The sequence below is a fragment of the Bufo gargarizans genome, chromosome 1, assembly GCF_014858855.1.
Source record: "Bufo gargarizans isolate SCDJY-AF-19 chromosome 1, ASM1485885v1, whole genome shotgun sequence".
In the NCBI taxonomy this organism is placed as follows: Eukaryota; Metazoa; Chordata; class Amphibia; order Anura; family Bufonidae; genus Bufo; species Bufo gargarizans.
In genome coordinates this window covers 233,064,820-233,085,549 of record NC_058080.1, presented here as the reverse complement: position 1 = coordinate 233,085,549, position 20,730 = coordinate 233,064,820, and the positions used below count along the sequence as shown (strand labels likewise).

The 20,730-nt window shown below is 46.0% G+C and overlaps 1 protein-coding gene across 2 annotated transcripts in view; it reads right to left on the bottom strand.

Moving 5' to 3' along the window:
• Window positions 1-20,730, bottom strand: part of SPATA5 (spermatogenesis associated 5) — a 382,760-nt gene that overhangs the window by 353,941 nt on the left and 8,089 nt on the right. For both annotated transcript variants that reach the window (XR_006390924.1, XM_044302228.1), the window contains exons 2-3: window positions 14,373-14,497; window positions 11,896-12,053 (exon numbers count right to left, since the gene is read on the bottom strand). Coding sequence is in view for 1 of the 2 variants with exons in the window: in XM_044302228.1 (XP_044158163.1) it covers window positions 11,896-12,053; window positions 14,373-14,497 (283 nt within the window). In the remaining variant the exon portion in view is untranslated. The remainder of the gene's footprint in view (window positions 1-11,895; window positions 12,054-14,372; window positions 14,498-20,730) is intronic.

The following is a 20,730-nucleotide window of genomic DNA, read 5'->3' as shown; positions in this document are numbered from 1 at the left end:
TGCCACGGCATCTAAGGGGTTACAACAGAGTATCAGCATACAGCTGACACTTGCTGCTGATGGCGGCAGCTCATCGGAGGCAGGGGGCACACTAGGGGGGGTGGCATTAGGCACACAGTTGGGGGCCGGATACATGGGGGGGGGGGGGCATCAGGGGCAGGCAGGGACAGATGAGGGCAGGGCCGGAAAGGAGGGGGTACCGCCAGCATGGAGGGGGCACGAATGGGACAGAGCGCATGGAAGGCGAATAGGTTGGAGGCAGGGTGCACGGGGGGGGGAATCGATAGACAGATGATGCAAGGGGCACAGATCGGCGGGCATGGAGCACACACTACCTGATTTCAGGCTCTGATCTGCAAAGTGCAGATCAGAGCCTGAAACAGGCACTTTTACTCTGCGGCTATCCGATTAGCACAGACTAACCAATCGGGTCGATCTCCGGCAAGGAACCACTCTGATTGGTCCTTTGCCGGCATTACTGCACTGTATGCTGTCCGTGACAGCAGCAGTGCAGGGACAGAAGCCTTAATCCAAGCGTTTTGCAGCGCTTGGATTAAAGAGCTGCCATAACGTCTATACACGTGCTAGCTGCACGGGGCATGTGCAAATAGCACGTATATAGCCGTATGGCAGTCAGCAAGGGGTTAAAACGCTTTTACTTATCCAGGCCATTCTTAGATTGTTTTCTTGTCACATATTGCACTTCATGACTTTAAAAATTATTTTTATGTATAAAAAATGCCAAATTTACCCCAAATTTTTAAAAATGAGCTAATTTAAATTAATAGATAGTAATAATACATAGTAATACCTCTATAAATAGTTATTACTTTACATTCCCCATATGTCTACTTCATGTTTGGATCATTTTGTGAATGCCATTTTATTTTTTGGGGACGTTAGAAGGCTTAGAAAATCAGGAGCAAATCTTGAAATTTTTCAGAAAATTTCCAAAACCCACTTTTTAAGAACCAGTTCAGGTCTGCCGTCACTTTGTGAGGCTTACATAATAGAAACCACCCCAAAATGTCCCCATTTTAGAAACTACACCCCTCAAGGTATTCAAAACTGATTTTTACAAACTTTGTTAACCCTTTAGGTGTTCCACAAGAATTTATAGAATATAGAGATAACATTTCAAAATTTCACTTTTTGGGCAGATTATCCATTTGAATCCATTTTTTCCAGTTACAAAGTAAGGGTTAACAGCCAAACAAAAGTCAATATTTATGGCCCTGATTCTGTAGTTTACAGTAACACCCCATATGTGGTCGTAAACTGCTGTATGGGCACACGGTATTGCGCAAAAGGAAAGAAACGCAATATGGTTTTTGGAAAGCAGATTTCACTGGAATAATTTTAAGTTGCCATGTCACATTTGAAGACCCCCTGATGCACCCCTAGAGTTGAAACTCCAAAAAACTGACCCCATTTTAGAAACTACACCCCTCAAGGTATACAAAACTTATTTTACAAACTTTGTCAACTCTTTGGGTGTTCCACAAGAATTTATGGAAAATAGAGATGACATTTCAGAATTTCACTTTTTTGGCAGATTTTCAATTTTAATCCATTTTTTTCCAGTTACAAAGCAAAGGTTAACAGCCAAACTAAACTCAATATTTATGGCCCTGATTCAGTAGTTTATAGAAACACCCCACATGTGGTCGTAAACTGCTGTACGGGCACACGGCATTGCACAGAAGGAAAGGAACGCCATACAGTTTTTGGAAGGCAGATTTTGCTGGACTGTTTCTTTTAAACCATGTCCCATTTGAAGCCCCCCTGATGCACCCCTAGAGTAGAAACTCCCAAAAAGTGACCCCATTTTGGATAAGGTGGCAGTTTTGTTGGTACTATATTAGGGTACATATGATTTTTGGCTGCTCTATATTACACTTTTAGCGCAACAAGGTAAGAAGATAATAGCTGTTTTGGCACCGTTTTTATTTTTTATTTACAACATTCATCTGACAGGTTAGATCATGTGGTATTTTCAGAGGCAGCTCAAGACTTTTCAGAGGCAGGCCCCACGAACACAATATATGCAAGCGATAATAAAGATCAACTACAAACAATAACACTTGGTATAGTATCCTTAGTGACAACCCCCCAAGCAATAATTTTTTAGCCATATAACAAAAAATATGTTGAAAGAAATCAAAGTTAAAGCAGTGCCGGATGCAGTAAATTCCAGCAGGCTGTTCTCAACTAAAACAGCCTGCCAGAATCACTAACGATTATGTAAAGGCAGCCTAATACAGCGCCACATACCTCTTACATCCAGTGACATCTTTAATATAGATGTTAGGGATCGACCGATTATCGGATTTACCGATATTATCGGCCGATATTCAGGATTTTGAACGTTATCGGTATCGGCATTTATTTTGCCGATATTCCGATAACATCCTGGGAACACAGATCGCGCTGCTGACAGCGCTCTCCGTGTTCCCTCAGCAGTAGCACAGGGGAGAAGGAGCAGTGTCTCCTCCCCCTGTGCTGCTGCCGCTGCCGCCAATGGGAGGACAGGGGACAAGAGGCGGGGAGGAGCTATGGCCACTGCGCCACCAATGAAGCTTAATCTCACATTAATTCATATACAGGAGGCGGGAGCTGCAGGATCACATAGCCGGCTCCCGGCCTCTATGAGCTGTAGCTGCGATCTGCGGTAGTTAACTCCTCAGGTGCCGAGGATCGCAGCTACTGCTCATAGAGGTCGGGAGCCGGCTATGTGATCCTGCAGCCAGCTCCCGCCTCCTGTATATGAATAAATTAGAGATTTAGCTTCATTAATGGGGCAGTGCGCCCCCCCAAGCCCCCCAGTATCAGACATTGGTGGCGCAGTGCGCCCCCCCAAGCCCCCCAGTATCAGACATTGGTGGCGCAGTGCGCCCCCACTCCCCCCCAATATTAGGCATTGGTGGCGCAGTGCGCCTCCCCCCAAGCCCCCCCAGTATTAAGCATTAGTGGCGCAGTGCGCCCCCCCTCCCCCCCAGTATTAAGCAGTGGTGCGCCCCCCCCCCCCTCCCCCCCACCCCAGTCGCAGTGCGCCCCCCACAGGATTCCCTCTCCCCTGCTCCTCCGATCGGAGCCCCAGCAGTGTAAGGCCTCATGCACACGACAGTTTTTTTTCACGGCCCGCAAAAACTGGGTCCGTGGGTCCGTGATCCGTGACCGTTTTTTCGTCCGTGGGTCTTCCTTGATTTTTGGAGGATCCACGGACATGAAAAAAAAGTCGTTTTGGCGTCCGCCTGGCCGTGCGGAGCCAAACGGATCCGTCCTGAATTACAATGCAAGTCAATAGGGACGGATCCGTTTGAAGTTGACACAATATGGTGCCATTTCAAACGGATCCGTCCCCATTGACTTTCAATGTAAAGTCTGGAGTTCTGTTATACCATCGGATTGGAGTTTTCTCCAATCCGATGGTATATTTTAACTTGTAGCGTCCCCATCACCATGGGAACGCCTCTATGTTAGAATATACTGTCGGATATGAGCTACATCGTGAAACTCATTTCCGACAGTATATTCTAACACAGAGGCGTTCCCATGGTGATGGAGACGCTTCAGGTTAGAATATACAAAAAAACTGTGTACATGACTGCCCCCTGCTGCCTGGCAGGTGCTGCCAGGCAGCAGGGGGCAGACCCCCCCCCCTGTTTTTAACTCATTGGTGGCCAGTGGGCCCCCCCTCCCCTGTTGTTAACTCGTTGGTGGCCAGTGTGCGCACCCCCCTCCCTCCCTCTATTGTTTTAATACATTGGGGCCAGTGTGCGCGCGCCCCCCAACCCCCCCTCTATTATTTTAATACATTGGGGCCAGTGTGCGCGCGCCCCCACAACCCCCCCCCCTCCCTCCCTCTATTGTTTTAATACATTGGGGCCAGTGTGCGCGCGCCCCCCCAACCCCCCCTCCCTCCCTCTCTCTATTGTTTTAATACATTGGGGCCAGTGTGCGCACCCCCCCAACCCCCCCCCCCCCCCCTCCCTCCCTCTATTGTAATCATCATCGGTGGCAGCGGAGTAGAAGATTTTCATACTTACCTGCTTCTTGCTGCTGCGATGTCTGCGTCCGGCCGGGAGCTCCTCCTACTGGTAAGTGACAGCAATGCGCCGCACAGACCTGTCACTTACCAGTAGGAGGAGCTCCCGGCCGGACGCAGACATCGCAGCAGCAAGAAGCAGGTAAGTATGAAAATCTTCTACTCCGCTGCCACCGATGATGATTACAATAGAGGGAGGGAGGGGGGGTTGGGGGTTGGGGGGGTGCGCACACTGGCCCCAATGTATTAAAACAATAGAGGGAGGGAGGGGGGGGTTGGGGGGGCGCGCGCACACTGGCCCCAATGTATTAAAACAATAGAGGGAGGGAGGGGGGGTTGGGGGGGGGCGCGCACACTGGCCCCAATGTATTAAAACAATAGAGGGAGGGAGGGAGGGGGGTGCGCACACTGGCCACCAACGAGTTAACAACAGGGGAGGGGGGGGGGCCGCACAATGATATTCAAACTGGGGAGGGGGGGGGGGGGGGTCTGCCCCCTGCTGCCTGGCAGCCCTGATCTCTTACAGGGGGATATGATGGGGTTAATTGTACTATCATATCCCCCTGTAAGAGATCGGGTGCTGCCAGGCAGCAGGGGGCAGTCTTGTACAAAGTTTGCAGTGTATTCTAACTAGAAGCGTCCCCATCACCATGGGAACGCTTCTGTGTTAGAATATACTGTCGGAAATGAGTTTTCACGAAGTGAAAACTTAGATCAGAAAAAGCTTTTATGCAGACGGATCTTCGGATCCGTCTGTATGAAACTAAAACCTACGGCCACGGATCACGGACACGGATGCCAATCTTGTGTGCATCCGTGTTCTTTCACGGACCCATTGACTTGAATGGGCCCGTGAACCGTTGGCCGTGAAAAAAATAGGACAGGTCATATTTTTTTCACGGCCAGGAAACACGGCTCACGGATGCGGCTGCCAAACGGTGCATTTTCCGATTTTTCCACGGACCCATTGAAAGTCAATGGGTCCGTGAAAAAAAACGGAAAACGGCACAACGGCCACGGATGCACACAACGGTCGTGTGCATGAGGCCTAATGCTGGGGCTCCGATCGGTTACCATGGCAGCCAGGACGCTATTGAAGCCCTGGCTGCCATGATAAGCTCCATGCTGCTGTGTGCACAAAGCACAGAGCAGCTGGGACAGTGAGAGCTCCTATTCACCCTGATAGATCTCTATCAGGGTGAATGGGACAAGGGTTCTAGTCCCTAAGGGGGCTAAAAGTTAGTTTAAAAAAAAAAAAAAAAAGTAATAAAAATAAAAACACCAAAATATTAAATATAAATGAAAAAGAAAGATTTACAAAAAAAATAAAAATACACATTAACAATAAACATAAATTTTCAGCAGATTTGTGGGAATTTTTATTTTTTTTTCAAAAATGAAAATTCCCAGAATATCGGTATAAATTATCGGCTATCGGCCTGAAAGTTCACAAATTATCGGTATCGGTATCGGCCCTAAAAAATCAATATCGGTCGATCCCTAATAGATGTTCTCTTTCTTCATCTTCTCCATTCAGACCAGACCGCCATGATGATTTCTTTCAGGCATCTCTCATCTCTGCAGAGTTTGACAGACATTTTAGTTTCCTACTTTTCCTCCCACCTTCTCAGCATCCCATCATGCACCCCCAATACTGAGATGCTTTGCCCCCCAAAACTATACTGTAGAAACAGATAAACCCCCTGAAAATACTAGTTACACACAGATAGCGCCCCTTCAATAATTATTGGAACAAAAAATAACTGCACCCAACAAATAGAGCCCCTGACACTAATAGTGTAACCATAATGTCCCCCAAAAATAACTGTGCTAAGCTGATACTGTGCCAGGGTGCCCCCACAGTAATAGTGCTCCCCAAAATCCCATCAATAGTAAAAATTTTGTGCCAGGGTGCACTTAGTAGTAATAGTGCTACTACAGTGATCCAACAGTAATTGTGTCCCAGAAGTAATAATGCCCCCATAGTCCCCCAGTTGTAATAAAGCCCCCTTATAATGTGCGCCAGTACAAAAAATTAACTGCCCTGTTATGTGGCAGTAAAAAAAAAAAAACTTCCTCTTAGTGGCCCCAGTAGAGCCAATGTCCCCAGAGTGCCCTCAAGTGATAAAATGACCCGTACTGTGTGCCACTACAAAAAACACTTCCCCAGTTGAGCTAAGATGCCCATAGTGCCCCTATAATTTGTGCCAGTATAAAATACTGCTATATAGTGCCCCCAGAAGATGCCCCCATAGTGCTCCTCCCCGTCCTATATAGTGCCCCCAAAGTGCTCCTCCCCGTCCCCATAGTGCCCTTCATAATGTGCCAGTATAAAATGCCCCTATAGACTGTCCCACATAGATGCCCCCATAATGCTTCTCTCCCCCCTTCCCCATAGTGCCACCAAAATGGGTGCCAGTATTAAATGCCCCTAAATAATGCCCCCATAGTGCTCCTTTCCCCCACACTTCTCTATAGTGCCCTCATAATGTGTGCCAGTATATAGGGCCCCCAGTAGAACCCCCCCAGTGCCCCCCCCCCCCCCCATAATATTAGACAGTATTTAGGGGCCCCAGTAGATGCCGCCATTGTGATCCTTCCCCCCCTCCATAGTGCCCCCCCATAATGTGCCAGTAAAAAGTGCTCCCAATAATGTGCCAGTAAAAAGTGCCCCCATAGTGCCCCCCAATAATGTGCCAGTAAGAAGTGCCCCCATATAATGTGCCAGTAAGTGTCCCCATAGTGACCCCCAATAATGTGCCAGTAATGAGGGCCCCATAGATGTCCCCCCAAATCATGTGCTAGTAACAAGTCCCCCCCACCAAATCCTGTGCCAGTAACAAGTGCTTCTCCCCCCCCCCCAAATCATGTGCCAGTAACAAGTGCTTCTCCCCCCCCAAATCATGTGCCAGTAACAAGTGCCTCTCCCTCCCCCCCCCACCTCTATACTTACCTCCTTATGGCAGCGATGCAATGCAGGCCTCTTCCGTCCTGTGTCCCGGCCTCTGATAGGCTGCGGGCCTTGTGCCGGCAGCCTATCAGAGGAAAAGGGAAGGGAGACGCCTCTCCCTCCCCTGCCCCGCCACAACACAGTCATCTGTATAGCTGTCCTGAGGACGGCGATACAGATGACTATAGAGATGACCGCTTCCACAATGGAAGCACTCATCTCCCTGTGCCCTGCCACTGCTGCCCCGCCGCACCCCCCTCAACGCTACTGGCGAGGCCCCCACCAGCGCGAGGCCTAAATGGCCTAATCGAAGAGCCGCCTCTGGGTATTTTTATAGAGCAGGTTGTTACAGACGCGACAATACCAAATATGACTTTTTTGTGTTTCAGTTTTACATAACAAAGCATTTTTGAAAAAAAATTATATTTTAGTGTCTCCACATTCTGAAAGCCGTAGTTTTATTTATTTTTTGGGCGACTGTCTTGTGAAGGGGCTCATTTTTTTTCGGAATAAGATGACGGTTTGATTGGTACTATTATAGGGTGCATATGACTTTTTGATCGCTTGCTATTAGACTTTTTGTGATGTAAGGTGACAAAAAATAGCTTTTTTTACACTTTTCTTTTTTTACTGTATTCACCTGAGGGGTTAGGTCATGTGATATTTTTATAGATCAGGTTATTACGGACACGGTTATACCTAATATGTCTAGTTTTTTTATTTATTTAAGTTTTACACCACAAGTTTTTTAAACCAAAAAATATCATGTTTTAGTGTCTCCATAGTCTGAGAGCCATAGTTTTTCAGTTTTGGGGCAATTGTCTTAGGTAGGGTAAGATTTTTGCGGGATGAGATGATGGTTTGATTGGCACTATTTTGGGGTGCATATGACTTTTTGATTGCTTTCTATTAAACTTTTTGTGATATAAGGTGACAAAAAAAATTGACAACGTTTTTTTTTTTTTTTTTTTTTAAGGTGGTCATCTGAGGGGTTAGGTCATGTGGTATTTTTATAGAACAGGTTGTTACAGACGCGGCAATATCTAATACATATACTTTTTCTTTATTTACTTAAGTTTTACACAATAACAGCATTTTTTTAAACCCCAAAAACAATGTTTTAGTGTCTCCATATTCTGAGCCATAGTTGTTTTATTTTTTGGGCTCATTTTTTGCGGGATGAGGTGACGGTTAGATTGGTATTATTTTGGGGGGTATATGCCTTTTTGATCGCTTGGTGTTGCACTTTTAGTGATGTAAGGTGACCAAAAAATGTTTTTATTTAGCACAGTTTTTATTTAATTTTTTTTACAGTGTTCACCTGAGGGGTTAGGTCATGTGTTAGTTTTATAGAGCCGGTCGATACGGAGGCGGCGATATCTAATATGTGTACTTTTTCTTTTTTCCCCTTTTTTTTAATAACTTTTTCCTGCTTTATGTCGTCAAAAGGATATTTTTATTTTTATTTTAAAAGATTTCGTTATTAAACTGTAAAAAAAAAAAAAGTTTAAAAAACACAACAAAATATTAAGTATAAATCGACCCCTTTCCCAATTTTACATATAAAATATATAAACAATAAATAAATAAAATATTACATATCACCACGTCCGAAAAGTCCAAACTATTAAAATATATCTCCTATGCAGTGAACGCCGTAACAGAAAAAAAAACGGTGCGATTCGCCATTTTTTTCAGTCACCTTGTCCCCCCCCAAAAATAGGATAGTACTGTTTGATTATGAGCCGGACGTTCCATAAAATGCGGCATGCACGCAGCTTTTTGGGGCGTTTTATTTTTTCCGCTTGGCATCGAATGGTATCGAGTATCGCAATACTTTTTTATGGTATCGAAACCGAATAAGAATTTTGGTATCGAAACAACCCTAGTATAGACATATTTCCCATCAGATAACTCATATATACCGGTATATAGCTAAAAAAAAAAAACTTTTTATACATAGCTGTAACCAAAGTACAAAAACTAATTGAATAAAATTGGAATGCTCAAAACGTTACGTCTACAGCTAGTCTGAACAATAAATACACAGATCTCCTAGGAGACTACACACATTTCTTTCTCACAATGTACAATCTCACCATCTCAAAGGAACATTAAGTCAGATAACAATCTGGCACCAAAGATGCTGCATGCTCAAAATGAAACTGCCAGACAACTTGTAATGTTTCGAAAATAAATGTACTTCACAAATCCATCAGAGAAAGACTATAAAACACACTGTAGCCACAATAAATATCAGACAATTTAAGTAGAAGGGCTGAGAAACAAACCTTGAAAGAAATATTGAATTACACCACTAGATGGTGCTATAATCCTGCAACATATTTCTTTTGTTAATAATGAAAAAAATGTGAACACAAAAATCTCCTTCAAAATAGTAAAGCAGACAAAGAGTTAAATGGAGTCTGTTACCAGGAAAGTCACTTTTCACCTTAAGGACAGCCAATGTTTGGAAATCTGACACGTGTCACGTTATGTGGTAATGACTTTAGAACGCTTTTACTTATTCAACTGATTCTGAGACTGTTTTCTCGTGACACATCGTACTTTATGTTAGTGGCAAATTTGACAGGTTTTACCTTTATTTCTTAAAAAAATCACTTTTCTAAATTATAATTTTTCAGATACTGATATGTCATAAAATAGTTATTAATTAACATATGACTACTTTATGTTGGCGTCATTGTGTACCATAAATGTCATTTTATTGCTGAGGCTTAGAATTTTAGACTTCTAATTCCACAGCATCCATCGGCAATGCGCACACTGCCATCGCAGTGTAGGGAGCCGACGGAGCAAGAGAGGGAGCCCTCTCCCCCTGCAAACCTCTTAGATGTGGCAGTCAGCATCTACTGTGGCATCAAAGGGGTTAATATGCTGGCATCTGCATTTTTAGCGATGCTGGCAGATACATGTATGCCAGTCTTTGGCGGAGCAGCAACGTGGCCACAAGAAGTTCTGTACTCCCATACTGTCACGGCGGACGTACACTTAGTACAAAAGATAACACCCCAACCAGGCTCTGGACGAGAGACAGGGGAAGGGTCACCTCCTAACTTATCCGTGACCTCTTTCCCTGTACTGCTCAGCCCACAGCAGACCTTGAAGGTAGGTGTGCTAGTGTCCTCCAGCCTGGGCTGACAAAACCCTGAACTCCCTAAGATGGTGAAGTGGGGAGATAGGAGCAGTCTGCTCGCAGAGAACCTGGATGGAATAGAAGACACAAACAACCGAACTAGAAATGCCACTTATCTCTGAGAGCAGGAACTGACAGCCAACCTTCCCTCCAAGCTTCCCTGACCAGAATGAACAGTATAATCCGCTCAGGGCACTGGGCAGTGTGCTATTAAAACTAAAGACCCCACCCAGTGCACCCCAGGCGGATCCAGCACGGCTCCAAAGCAACCACTAAACTCGTGCTGCTATCCTGGCTGACCTCCGCAAATCGTCAGAGTGGGGCATGACACATACACACTACAAATTCTAAGCCTATTTTGCAAAAGTGAAAAAAATAATTTTATTAAAGTGTATTACAAAATTATTTATAGCATATTTAGAATAGGATTTAATAAAGTTTAGGTACAGTGTAAAACATTTTTCAAAAAGAAAAGCAATTAGTAAGGCCTCTTTCAGACGGGTGTCGCGAGTGAGGGCGGGATGCGTTCAGGGTGGATTGCGGGAACCCTGCGCGAGTAGGCACGCAATTTCATTCAGTTTTGACTGCAATTGCGTTCTGTTGTTCAGTTTATTCAGCGCGAGAAAAAACTGAATGTGGTACCCAGACCTGAACCCAGATTTCTTCACAAGTTCGGGTTTGGTGTTCTGTAGATTTTATTATTTTCCATTATAACATAGTATAAGGGAAAATAATAGCATTCTTTAATACAGAATGCTTAGTAGAAGGTCAATTGAGGGTTAAAAAAATAATAAAAACATAACTCACCTCATCCACTTGATCACGCAGCCGGCATCGTCTTTTTTATTTTTTATGGACCTGCAAAAGGACCTTTGACGTAATCACGCTCATCACGTTGTGAGCATGGTGACATCAGCGCAGGTCCTGCTGAATGAAGATAGAAGGATCTTCTATCTTCATTCATCAGGACCTGCGCTGACGTCACCGTGCTCACCACGTGGTAAGTGTGCTGACGTCATCAAAGGTCCTTTTGCAGGTCCTTCAAGAAGAAGAAAGAAGACGATAACGGCTGCGCAATCAAGTGGATGAGGCGAGTTATGTTTTTATTATTTTTTAACCCCCTCAAGGCACATTGTACTATGCATTCTGTATTAAGAATGCTATTATTTTCCTGTATAACCAATTTATAAGGGATATTAATACAGTAAATTCACTTTAATCAATTTACTAACATCATCTCCTAGCCACCATGCATGAAAATTGCACCACATCCGCACTTGCTTACCATGAAATTTTCACACAGCCCCATTCATTTTTATGGGGCCTGCGTTGCGGGAAAAACGCAGACTATAGAACATGCTGCGATTTTCATGCAACGCGCAAGTGATGCGTGAAAATCACTCATGTGCACAGCCCCATTGAAGTGAATGGGTCCGGATTCAGTGCGGGTGCAATGCGTTCACCTCGCGCATTGCACCCGCGCAGAATTCTCGCCCGTGTGAAAGGGGCCTAAGGGGGAAGAATAATAACATGAGAACTAGACTATTTCTCTAATAAGACATATAACAAAGTTTATGCTACTGATTTATGTAGTTAAGTAGTGTGAAAAGTTAGTTACCATTTAATCTAATGACACCACCCCTGTGCCTTCCAGCACTAGCAATGCTCCCGCATGTACAGGCTCAGTCAGATATGCAGTAGAGTACCATGTTCAATCAGTCTGTATGCATAATCTCTTACCTAAGTGTGACTTCTAACTCCTCTGCTTGTAACACATGTCCGGTCACAGGCTGAATGTGAACGGAATCACCCGGCTTCACCTTGAGATTCTTCTGAGCAGTGGAAGCTATCCCAACCTTTCCGGAAGGAAAGCCACTGACTGGCCATGCAGTGCACACCTAGAGGAAGTGCAAACATGACATATATAAAGAGCGCACAAAAATGCCAAAAACAGCTAAGGCTACTTTCACACTGGCGTTTCTGGGTCCGCTTGTGAGATCCGTTTCAAAGCTCTCACAAGCGGCCCAAAACGGATCAGTTCAGCCCCAATGCATTCTGAATGGATAAGGATCAGTTCAGAATGCACCAGTTTGGCTGCGTTTGGTCTCCGTTGCGCTTTTGAGGCGGACACCAAAACGCTGCAGAGCCAGAACAGATCCGTCCCGATTACAATATAAGTCAATAAGGACGGATCCGTTTTTCACTGACACAATATGCTGCAATTCAAAACGGATCCGTCCCCCATTGACTTTCAATGTAAGTCAGAACGGATCCGTTTTGACTTAGCATTATTCAATAAAAAAAAAAGTCTATCTGTGCAGATATAAGACGGATCCGCCCCAAACGCGAGTGTGAAAGTAGCTTAATACGCATAGGACTTGTATACTACAATAATAAAGTAGAGAACATGAGTAAGTAAGCGTCTGCTACAAGGTAAATGTAAATGTAAGAAGATTTAATGTGTGCCAGAGTGAGAGCCGCTTAGCCCCTTGGGTTATAGAAGAGGGCCCCACGCTGGAAGACTCCTCTCTTTGTTACCCAGGTATACTAACAGAAGATACAGAAAACTTGACAAAACCCTTTATAGGGCTTCTGTCACCCCCCATTGTGCAATTTATATTAGCCGACATTAGCTATTTGCTGATGTCCGCTGAGTGCAATCATACATGTCCTACCTTTGTCTGTGGCCTATTTCTTGTAAAAATCATACTTTTATCATATGCAAATGTCTTCACTACCAGCAAGTTGGGCGTGTACTTGCTGGTAGCTGCCGCATCTGCCGCTTCTAGACACGCCCCATCTCCCCTTGATAGACAGGGCCAGCGAGCGCTCTCCTCCTCCCACTGGCCCGGTCTGCTGCTGAATTCCTGCGCCTGCGCCGTAACGTTCCTCGATCGGCTCAGGCGTACTGAGTGAAGGACACGCGCTTGCCAGCTCCTTCCTCAGTGCACCTGCGCCGATTACGTCACACTACACCCGGAAGAGAAGACTGCCGGCATCAGCGATAATCGGCAGTCTTCTCTTCCTGGTGTAGTGTGACGTAATCGGCGCAGGCGCACTGAGGAAGGAGCTGGCAAGCGCTCGCTGGCCCTGTCTATCAAGAGGAGATGGGGCGTGTCTAGAAGCGGCGGCTACCAGCAAGTACACGCCCAACTTGCTGGTAGTGAAGACATTTGCATATGATAAAAGTATGATTTTTACAAGAAATAAGCCACAGACAAAGGTAGGACATGTATGATTGCACTCAGCGGACATCAGCAAATAGCTAATGTCGGCTAATATAAATTGCACAATGGGGGGGGTGACAGAAGCCCTATAAGCCAGCTTATTTACTGCACAATGAAATGTTATGCGACTTACTACTATATTTTGTGCTTCAATCCCTCCCAGTTTTCAAGATCTCTGACTGTCGTCTGTGAATAGAAATATCCTTGTTTGCACTCAGAGGCTAAAAACCTGCCCTGTTCATCTATTAAGGCAACCTCTGTCTAAACACCCTGTCAAGGTATATGGACATCATAGAGGACAGAATGGAGTGCCGCTGGGGCAGATCCATCTCGTCCAAGAATTACATGGTCTACATATTCATTTGAATAGCTGCCATGTAATGCCACATTTCTGGTAAATGGGAGCCGGCACCATCACTACGCCCTCTGCTTCCGGCTCCCAAAACCAGCTGATGAGTGGGGGTTCCGGCATCACACCACCACCAATCTAAAAGCTGATATATACCCCGTTAAAGGGTTATTAAAGGGGTTTTCAGACATTTTTTTTTTTTACTTATGACCTATCCTCAGGTATCTGATCAGTGGGGGTCCAACACCCAGGACCCCCGCCGATCAGTTGTTTGAGAAGGCAGCAGCGGTCCTGGGAGCGCCACAGCCTTCTCCAGCTTTCCCTAGGCCAGTGACGTCACGTTCATCATTCACGTGGCCTGGGAGCAGCTCAGCCCTATTCAAGTGACTGAGGCTGAGCGCGGTACCAAGCACCACATATATACAATGTACTGCGCTGTGCTTGGTGAGCACGGAGATGGCCGCATCACTCACAGGAGCGCCGGTGCCTTCACAAGCAGCTGATCGGCGAGGGTCCCAGGTGTCAGACCCCCACCGATCAGATACTGATGTCCTATCCTGAGGATAGCTGATCAGTATCAAAATGTCAGAAAACCCTTTTAATGCAATAGCATTGGCATTAATATTGCATGTACAGCATACCTCCTGTCTGCCTTCTGCGCTGGTGAGTAGAGCAGGCCGTCCGATGCACAGACCCGCTGACCTCATGCTGCTGATTCCAAGCTGTAGAAAGGAGCATCTGTAAGCGTTCGGCACCTTGTCCTCCTCTATAAAAAATCAGAACAGCATCTAATTATCTTTACCATTAATCATAGCTTGTTCTGTAATATAAAAATGTCACAGTCAAATTCATGAAACGGTAGCTGAACAGTCCATTGGGATCAAGAGCGGTGTTGGGCGGAGTTCAAATCACGCTTTTCCCATCCGTGTAACGTATACTCAGACTGATAACACAGTGGCATCCATCCGTTCACCATAGAGTTCCATTGTATATAAATAAAAAATAATAACATTTTTATTTATTAATTTTTTTACTAGACTGTGCAGGATACACGAATGTGGTGTGCTGCATTTTTTATCCTTTTATATTCTAACGTATACGTCAAATAGAAGCATAAAACGTGATGTGAACCCACCCAATTTCCTCTTTATTGGCACTCTGCTGCAGCTCCAAGAGTCCGGTCCCAGCTGCTTCTGGTCCCGCGTGGACTGGAACATCCAGCCCGTGGTCACATGCACTACAGCAGCCATTCACTGGCCTCAGCACTCACGTGCCGGTTGGGAATGGGACCCTTGGCGCTGGAGCGGAGCGCCAGTTCGGAGGTCAGACAACCCTTTAAGGTGCCCATGCATATTAGGCTGGGTTCACACCTGAGCGTTTTACAGCGCATTCCTACGTGCTGTAAAACGCTCAACAAGCAAAAACCAATGCTTCCCTATCGGCATGGTTCTCATCTGAGCGTTTTACAGCGCGTACGAAGGGCAAGAAGTACAGGAGCTTCTTTGGGGCGTATTGTCGCGCGTTCCCGCACATAGACTTCCGGGAATGCGCGACAATGGGCGTTTGCTTGTTTCCGGAGCCGCAAATGTAAAATCCCGATAAAATCGCGCATACAGAGTGCATACAAGTACGCTCAGGTGTGAACCCAGCGTTAGTGTAAAGTCGGGTGAATCTGCTGATTTTGGAGAGACTGGCTGAGCACAGCAGCAAAACCAGTTACTGTTTATAACATAGGTGGGCTATAAAAAGGGAACACCCCACACATCATTGATTTTGGTCTTGGGCGTGACAGCTGTCGCACAAATAAGGATCACAGTGTAGTAGTACAGCCATAAAAAATGAATGGGGTGACAGTGCGACATATAAGTTGCCACGACCCCGACCCCAGCAGGGTTTGATTTTTTGCGATTCTGGGGTCGCGTCGCATTTTTATGGCTGCACTACTACACGGATCTTTAGTCACGCCCAAGATGGCAGTGCAGCCCCAGCCTAAAACCTTTCCAAAGGTCTTGCATACAGACAGAGACTGCAAGGTACATGCACACGGTCAGGATTCATGTGCGGAGAATCTGAGCTGAAATCCGCAGGTGTTCGCAGGCAAATCTGTGCGGTCAATATGCATTAATTGGTGTGGATTTGCGTGTGGATTTTCCGCATGCGGATTTTACTAAGTGAATGAAGAAAATCCGGTCAGGAAAAAAAAAATTGACATGCTGCAGATTTTAAAATCCGCAACGCAGGTCAAAATCCGCGCGGGAAAAAATCTGCATCGTGTGCATTGAGAATTTCAAATTCTCATAGAATACAATGTACATGACCTACGGTGCGGTTTTTCCGCACGCAATCCTGATTGTGTGCATTTAGCCTAACGGAAGGGTGCTGCCTGTGAGCCTTTTTGGGTGTTTATGCTTATATGGTTATGTTCACACAGCAGGTTTAACCCCAGCAAAACCCACCCCCTATTCTGCGGCAGAAACCCCCTTGGTTTCTACCACAGAACCACTCATAGTGTAGCCCCACTGAAAGTAGCTAAACCACGAGCGGACACCGGCGTCAGCATCTGTTCAGAAACCGCATCAAGGACATGTTCTTTCTTCTTCTTTGTAGCCGCCACCGGAATTATGGTGTGGAAGCCGCGCCACTTTTCCAGTGGCAAAAGATGCCATGTGAACAGGCCCTTTTTAGAGTTTTACTACCAGTTTTTTTTTTTTTTTTTTTTTATTAGAAAAGTATGAACCCCAACTTCCTCTGTAGAGTAGTATTCGGGGAAAAAAAATTGGTACGAGAAAAAAAAAGTAATTTCAAAACGCACTGGCACTTGCGTATTTCAAGTAGAGCGAGAAAGAAAAATCTGTGGATGTCTGAGATATAAAAAAAAAAAAAGCCAGATCCACAGCATGCTGCAAATTGAAAAAAAATGCCAATGACCTGAAAAATGCACATCAAGTGGGAAAAAACACCACTAAAAAATACACTTGTATGTGCTGCGTTTAATAATTTCCATAGATTTTCATGTAACATCTGCGGTTGGGTTTTCTTGACTAAAAAATGTCAAGCAAGAATGCACCAAAAACCCTCAAAAATGTCTGTGTGACACCAGCCTAACAATCCCATAGATTTCTATGGAGCAGAAGTATGTCGACACGGTTTCTTTTTGTAAATATAGACAGAATTTTTTTACGGCACTATTCAGAACGCCCACTAAACCAGACAAAACTCACATTCTACATGCCGTACAGATGCATGAGGATGGGTAGTATAAGCCTTCAGCACCAGCTGTCTCAGCAAAGGTGGTCGTCACATAATGACGAGCTATGAGCCCCCATAGTTTCAGTCTCTATTAGCAGAGATCAATGCAGAATAGGTATAAGTACAACAGGCACGGTTAGGCTGCTGTAAGTAGCTCATGGCCAGCAGAGGGCGCAGTGCCAAAAACCAGGGAAGCATTACTGTATGGCAGTGCTTCTCAATTATTTTCTGTCATGCCCCCCCCCTAGGAAGAAGAAAACATTTCGCGCCCCCCGCGCGACTGTAAATAGTATCATTTGTCTATAAAATTGTTATAAGTACAGCCCCCAGTAATAAGAGCCCCTCTGTGTCAGTAATAACAGCCCCTCTGTGCCAGTAATAACAGCCCCCCCCCCTTTGCCAGTAATAACAGCCCCCCCTTTGCCAGTAATGTTATGGGGGGGATCTGTGGATGACGGACACTGTTATGGGGGGGATCTGTGGATGACGGACACTGTTATGGGGGGGATCTGTGGATGACGGACACTGTTATGGGGGGATCTGTGGATGACAGACACTGTTATGGGGGGATCTGTGGATGACGGACACCTATGGGGGGGATCTGTGGATGAGGGACACCTATGGGGGGGATCTGTGGATGACGGACACTTATGGGGGGATCTGTGGATGACGGACACTTATGGGGGGGATCTGTGGCTGGCACTGTTACAGGGGGATCTGTGGCTGGCACTGTTACAGGGGGATCTGTGGCTGGCACTGTTACAGGGGGATCTGTGGCTGGCACTGTTACAGGGGGATCTGTGGCTGGCACTGTTACAGGGGGATCTGTGGCTGGCACTGTTACAGGGGGATCTGTGGCTGGCACTGTTATATATGTGCCATCCACAGTGCCCCCCCCCACCCCATAACAGTGCCATCCACAGTGGCCCCCCCCCCAGCCCATAACAGTGCCATCCACAGTGCCCCCCCCCAGCCCATAACAGTGCCATCCACAGACCCCCACCTCTTAACTGTGCCCAGATTCCGTGTGCCCGCCGCCGCCATTTAAAGTTATTAAACAATAGTACCGTATATCCGAATTTCTTCTGTATAATGCCGGCAGGCGGGCCGGCGCATCCCTCAGTGACGTCACTTGTCTGCGTTGCCTGCTTCATTCATAAAGCAGGCGGTGCAGGCACGTGACATCACTGAGGGACGCGCCGGCCGCCCGGCCTGCCTGCCGGCATTATACAGAAGAAATTCGGATATACGGTACTATTAGGAGTGAGGGGGGCATGTTTAATAACTTTTAATTCAATAATACATTTAATATTAGTATACCGGAGGGAGCAGTGGGGCTATAGTACAGTGACCGCACCGCCCCACCGCTATTGCCGGCCCCCAGCTCCTCCTCCCAGTCCCTCCCCCGACCCCCGCTCCGTACTGCGCCGGCTTCCACAATGGATGCGCTCATCTCCCTGCCGCATATTACACTGCCGCACACCCCAAAGGCCGGCCCTGAACGAGCCCCCCTTTACAGAGCCTGGCGCCCCCCCTGGGGGGCACACCCCACTATTTGAGAAGCACTGCTGTATGGGGACAAAGTGATGCTGGCACTACTACACTGCGCTCAGCCCACTGGACAGGATCTGCAGTACCCTGTGGTGGCTGCTACTAGAAGGAAATACTCATCTAACTCCCAGCACCCGCACTTAGCTGTTGGTAGGCCTCCTCGCAGAGTACCGGGCACAACGCCATACCTTGTATAGTAGCAGGTTGTATAGTCACAGGTTGCAGTACATTTTTTCCGGAACGCAGCCGTTTGAGAGCTTTTTTTTATGCACGGCGAATTGTATTTTTAGTGACACCATTTTGGGGTATATAAAACGTGTTAACTTTTTTTTTTTTTTTTTTGGGGTAGTAATGGGGAAAAAAATCAGTCCTTCCAATGTTTTTACGACGTTCACCATGCGCATAAGGCCTCTTTCACGCGAGCGTGACGGATTAGGTCCGGATGCGTTCAGTAAAATCTTCACCATTTTGCAAGCAAGTTCAGTCAGTTTTGTCTGCAGTTGCGTTCAGTTTTTTCCGCGCGAGTGCAATGCTTTCTAAGACGTTTTTCAAGCGCGTGATAAAAAAAAAACTGAAGGTTTACAAACAACATCTCCTAGCAACCATCAGTGAAAAACGCATTTGCTTTCAGATGCAATGCGTTTTTCACTGAAGCCCCATTCACTCTATGGGGCCAGTGCTGAGTGAAAAACGCAGAATATAGAACATGCTGCGATTCTCGCGCAACGCAGAACTGATGCGTGAAAAACAACGCTCATGTACACAGACCTATTGAAATGAATGGGTCAGGATTCAGTGCAGGTGCTCTGCGTTCACGTCACGCTGAAAACTCGCTTGTGTGAAAGGGGCCTTACCGTTACTCTATGGGTCCGTACGATTACTGTGATACTCTCGCTAAATGTATGTGTTTTTTACTACTTTGGCACAATAAAGGCAAGTCTCGTTATGTCGCTGCATTCCAAGAGCTACAACCCACAATTCATTTTTGCTCTGTTGTAGCCGTTATGAGGGTTTGTTTTTTGACAGACGAGGTAGTTTTCATGGGTACCAGTTTTTGGGGTACATGATGTTTATTGATTATTATTTATTGCTGGGACTATGAAAATGTGAAGTATTCTGGGAGAAGCTTGTTATAGTGCAGGAGGAGCTGGATCTGAGCCTACACAATTACCATATTTTTTGCCCTATAAGACGCATTCCCCCCTCCCCCACCAAAGTGGGGGGCAAATTTTTAGTGCGTCTTATGGGGCAAAGAATAATGTGTGCTTCCATTATGGACATGCCCACTAGTACAGCAGGAACGGGGGCTATGTACTCCCTGGTCTTCGTCAGGTGCCCGCTGTGCTGTGACCTGCCCACAGCGTGAGGACCTCAGTGCGCTCTGTGCCCTCATGCTGTGCGACGTCAGGTCATAGCACAGCGGGCAGGAAAAGCAGAAGCTGGATCTCAGAAGCAGCAGCATCTAGAGCAGGAGAGGTTAGGCTACTTTCACACTAGCGGTATTACTGGATCCGGCAGGGCTCAGCAAAAACGCTTCCGTTACTGATAATACAACCATCTGCATCCGTTATGAACGGATCCGGTTGTATTATCTTTAACATAGCCAAGACGTATCCGTCATGAACTCCACTGAAAGTCAAGGGAGGACGGATCCGTTTTCTATTGTGGCAGAGAAAACGGATCCGTCCCCATTGACTTGCATTGGGGGTCATCCGTCTTGCTCGGCATCCCAGGACGGAAAGCAAACTACAACATGTTGCTATTTGCTCTCCGGTATGGGAGCGCAACTAAATAGAACAGAGTGCATTTGGAGTCATTTTGTCCCCATTGACAATGAATGGGGACAAAACCGAAGCGTTTTTTTTTTTCTGGTATTGAGATTCTATGACGGATCTCAATACCTAAAAATAGAAACGCTAGTGTGAAAGTAGCCTAAATTGTTGTTTATGATCTAACGTCTGATTAACATGGTAGTCTTATTAACATTGTGTCTAAGCTGAGGTCTGATTGGGGGTCTTATTAACATTGGGGGTCTGTTCTGAGGTCTTCAGCTCCGCTCAATGTGACAGGTTGCCTTTAAATAACATTGGGGGTCATATATTATCACATATATGCCACTTTTTGGCATATGAAAGTCGAAGAATTTGTTGCACAGGATTTTTGTGGCAAAATCTGCAACTTTTTCCCGCTCACACCACT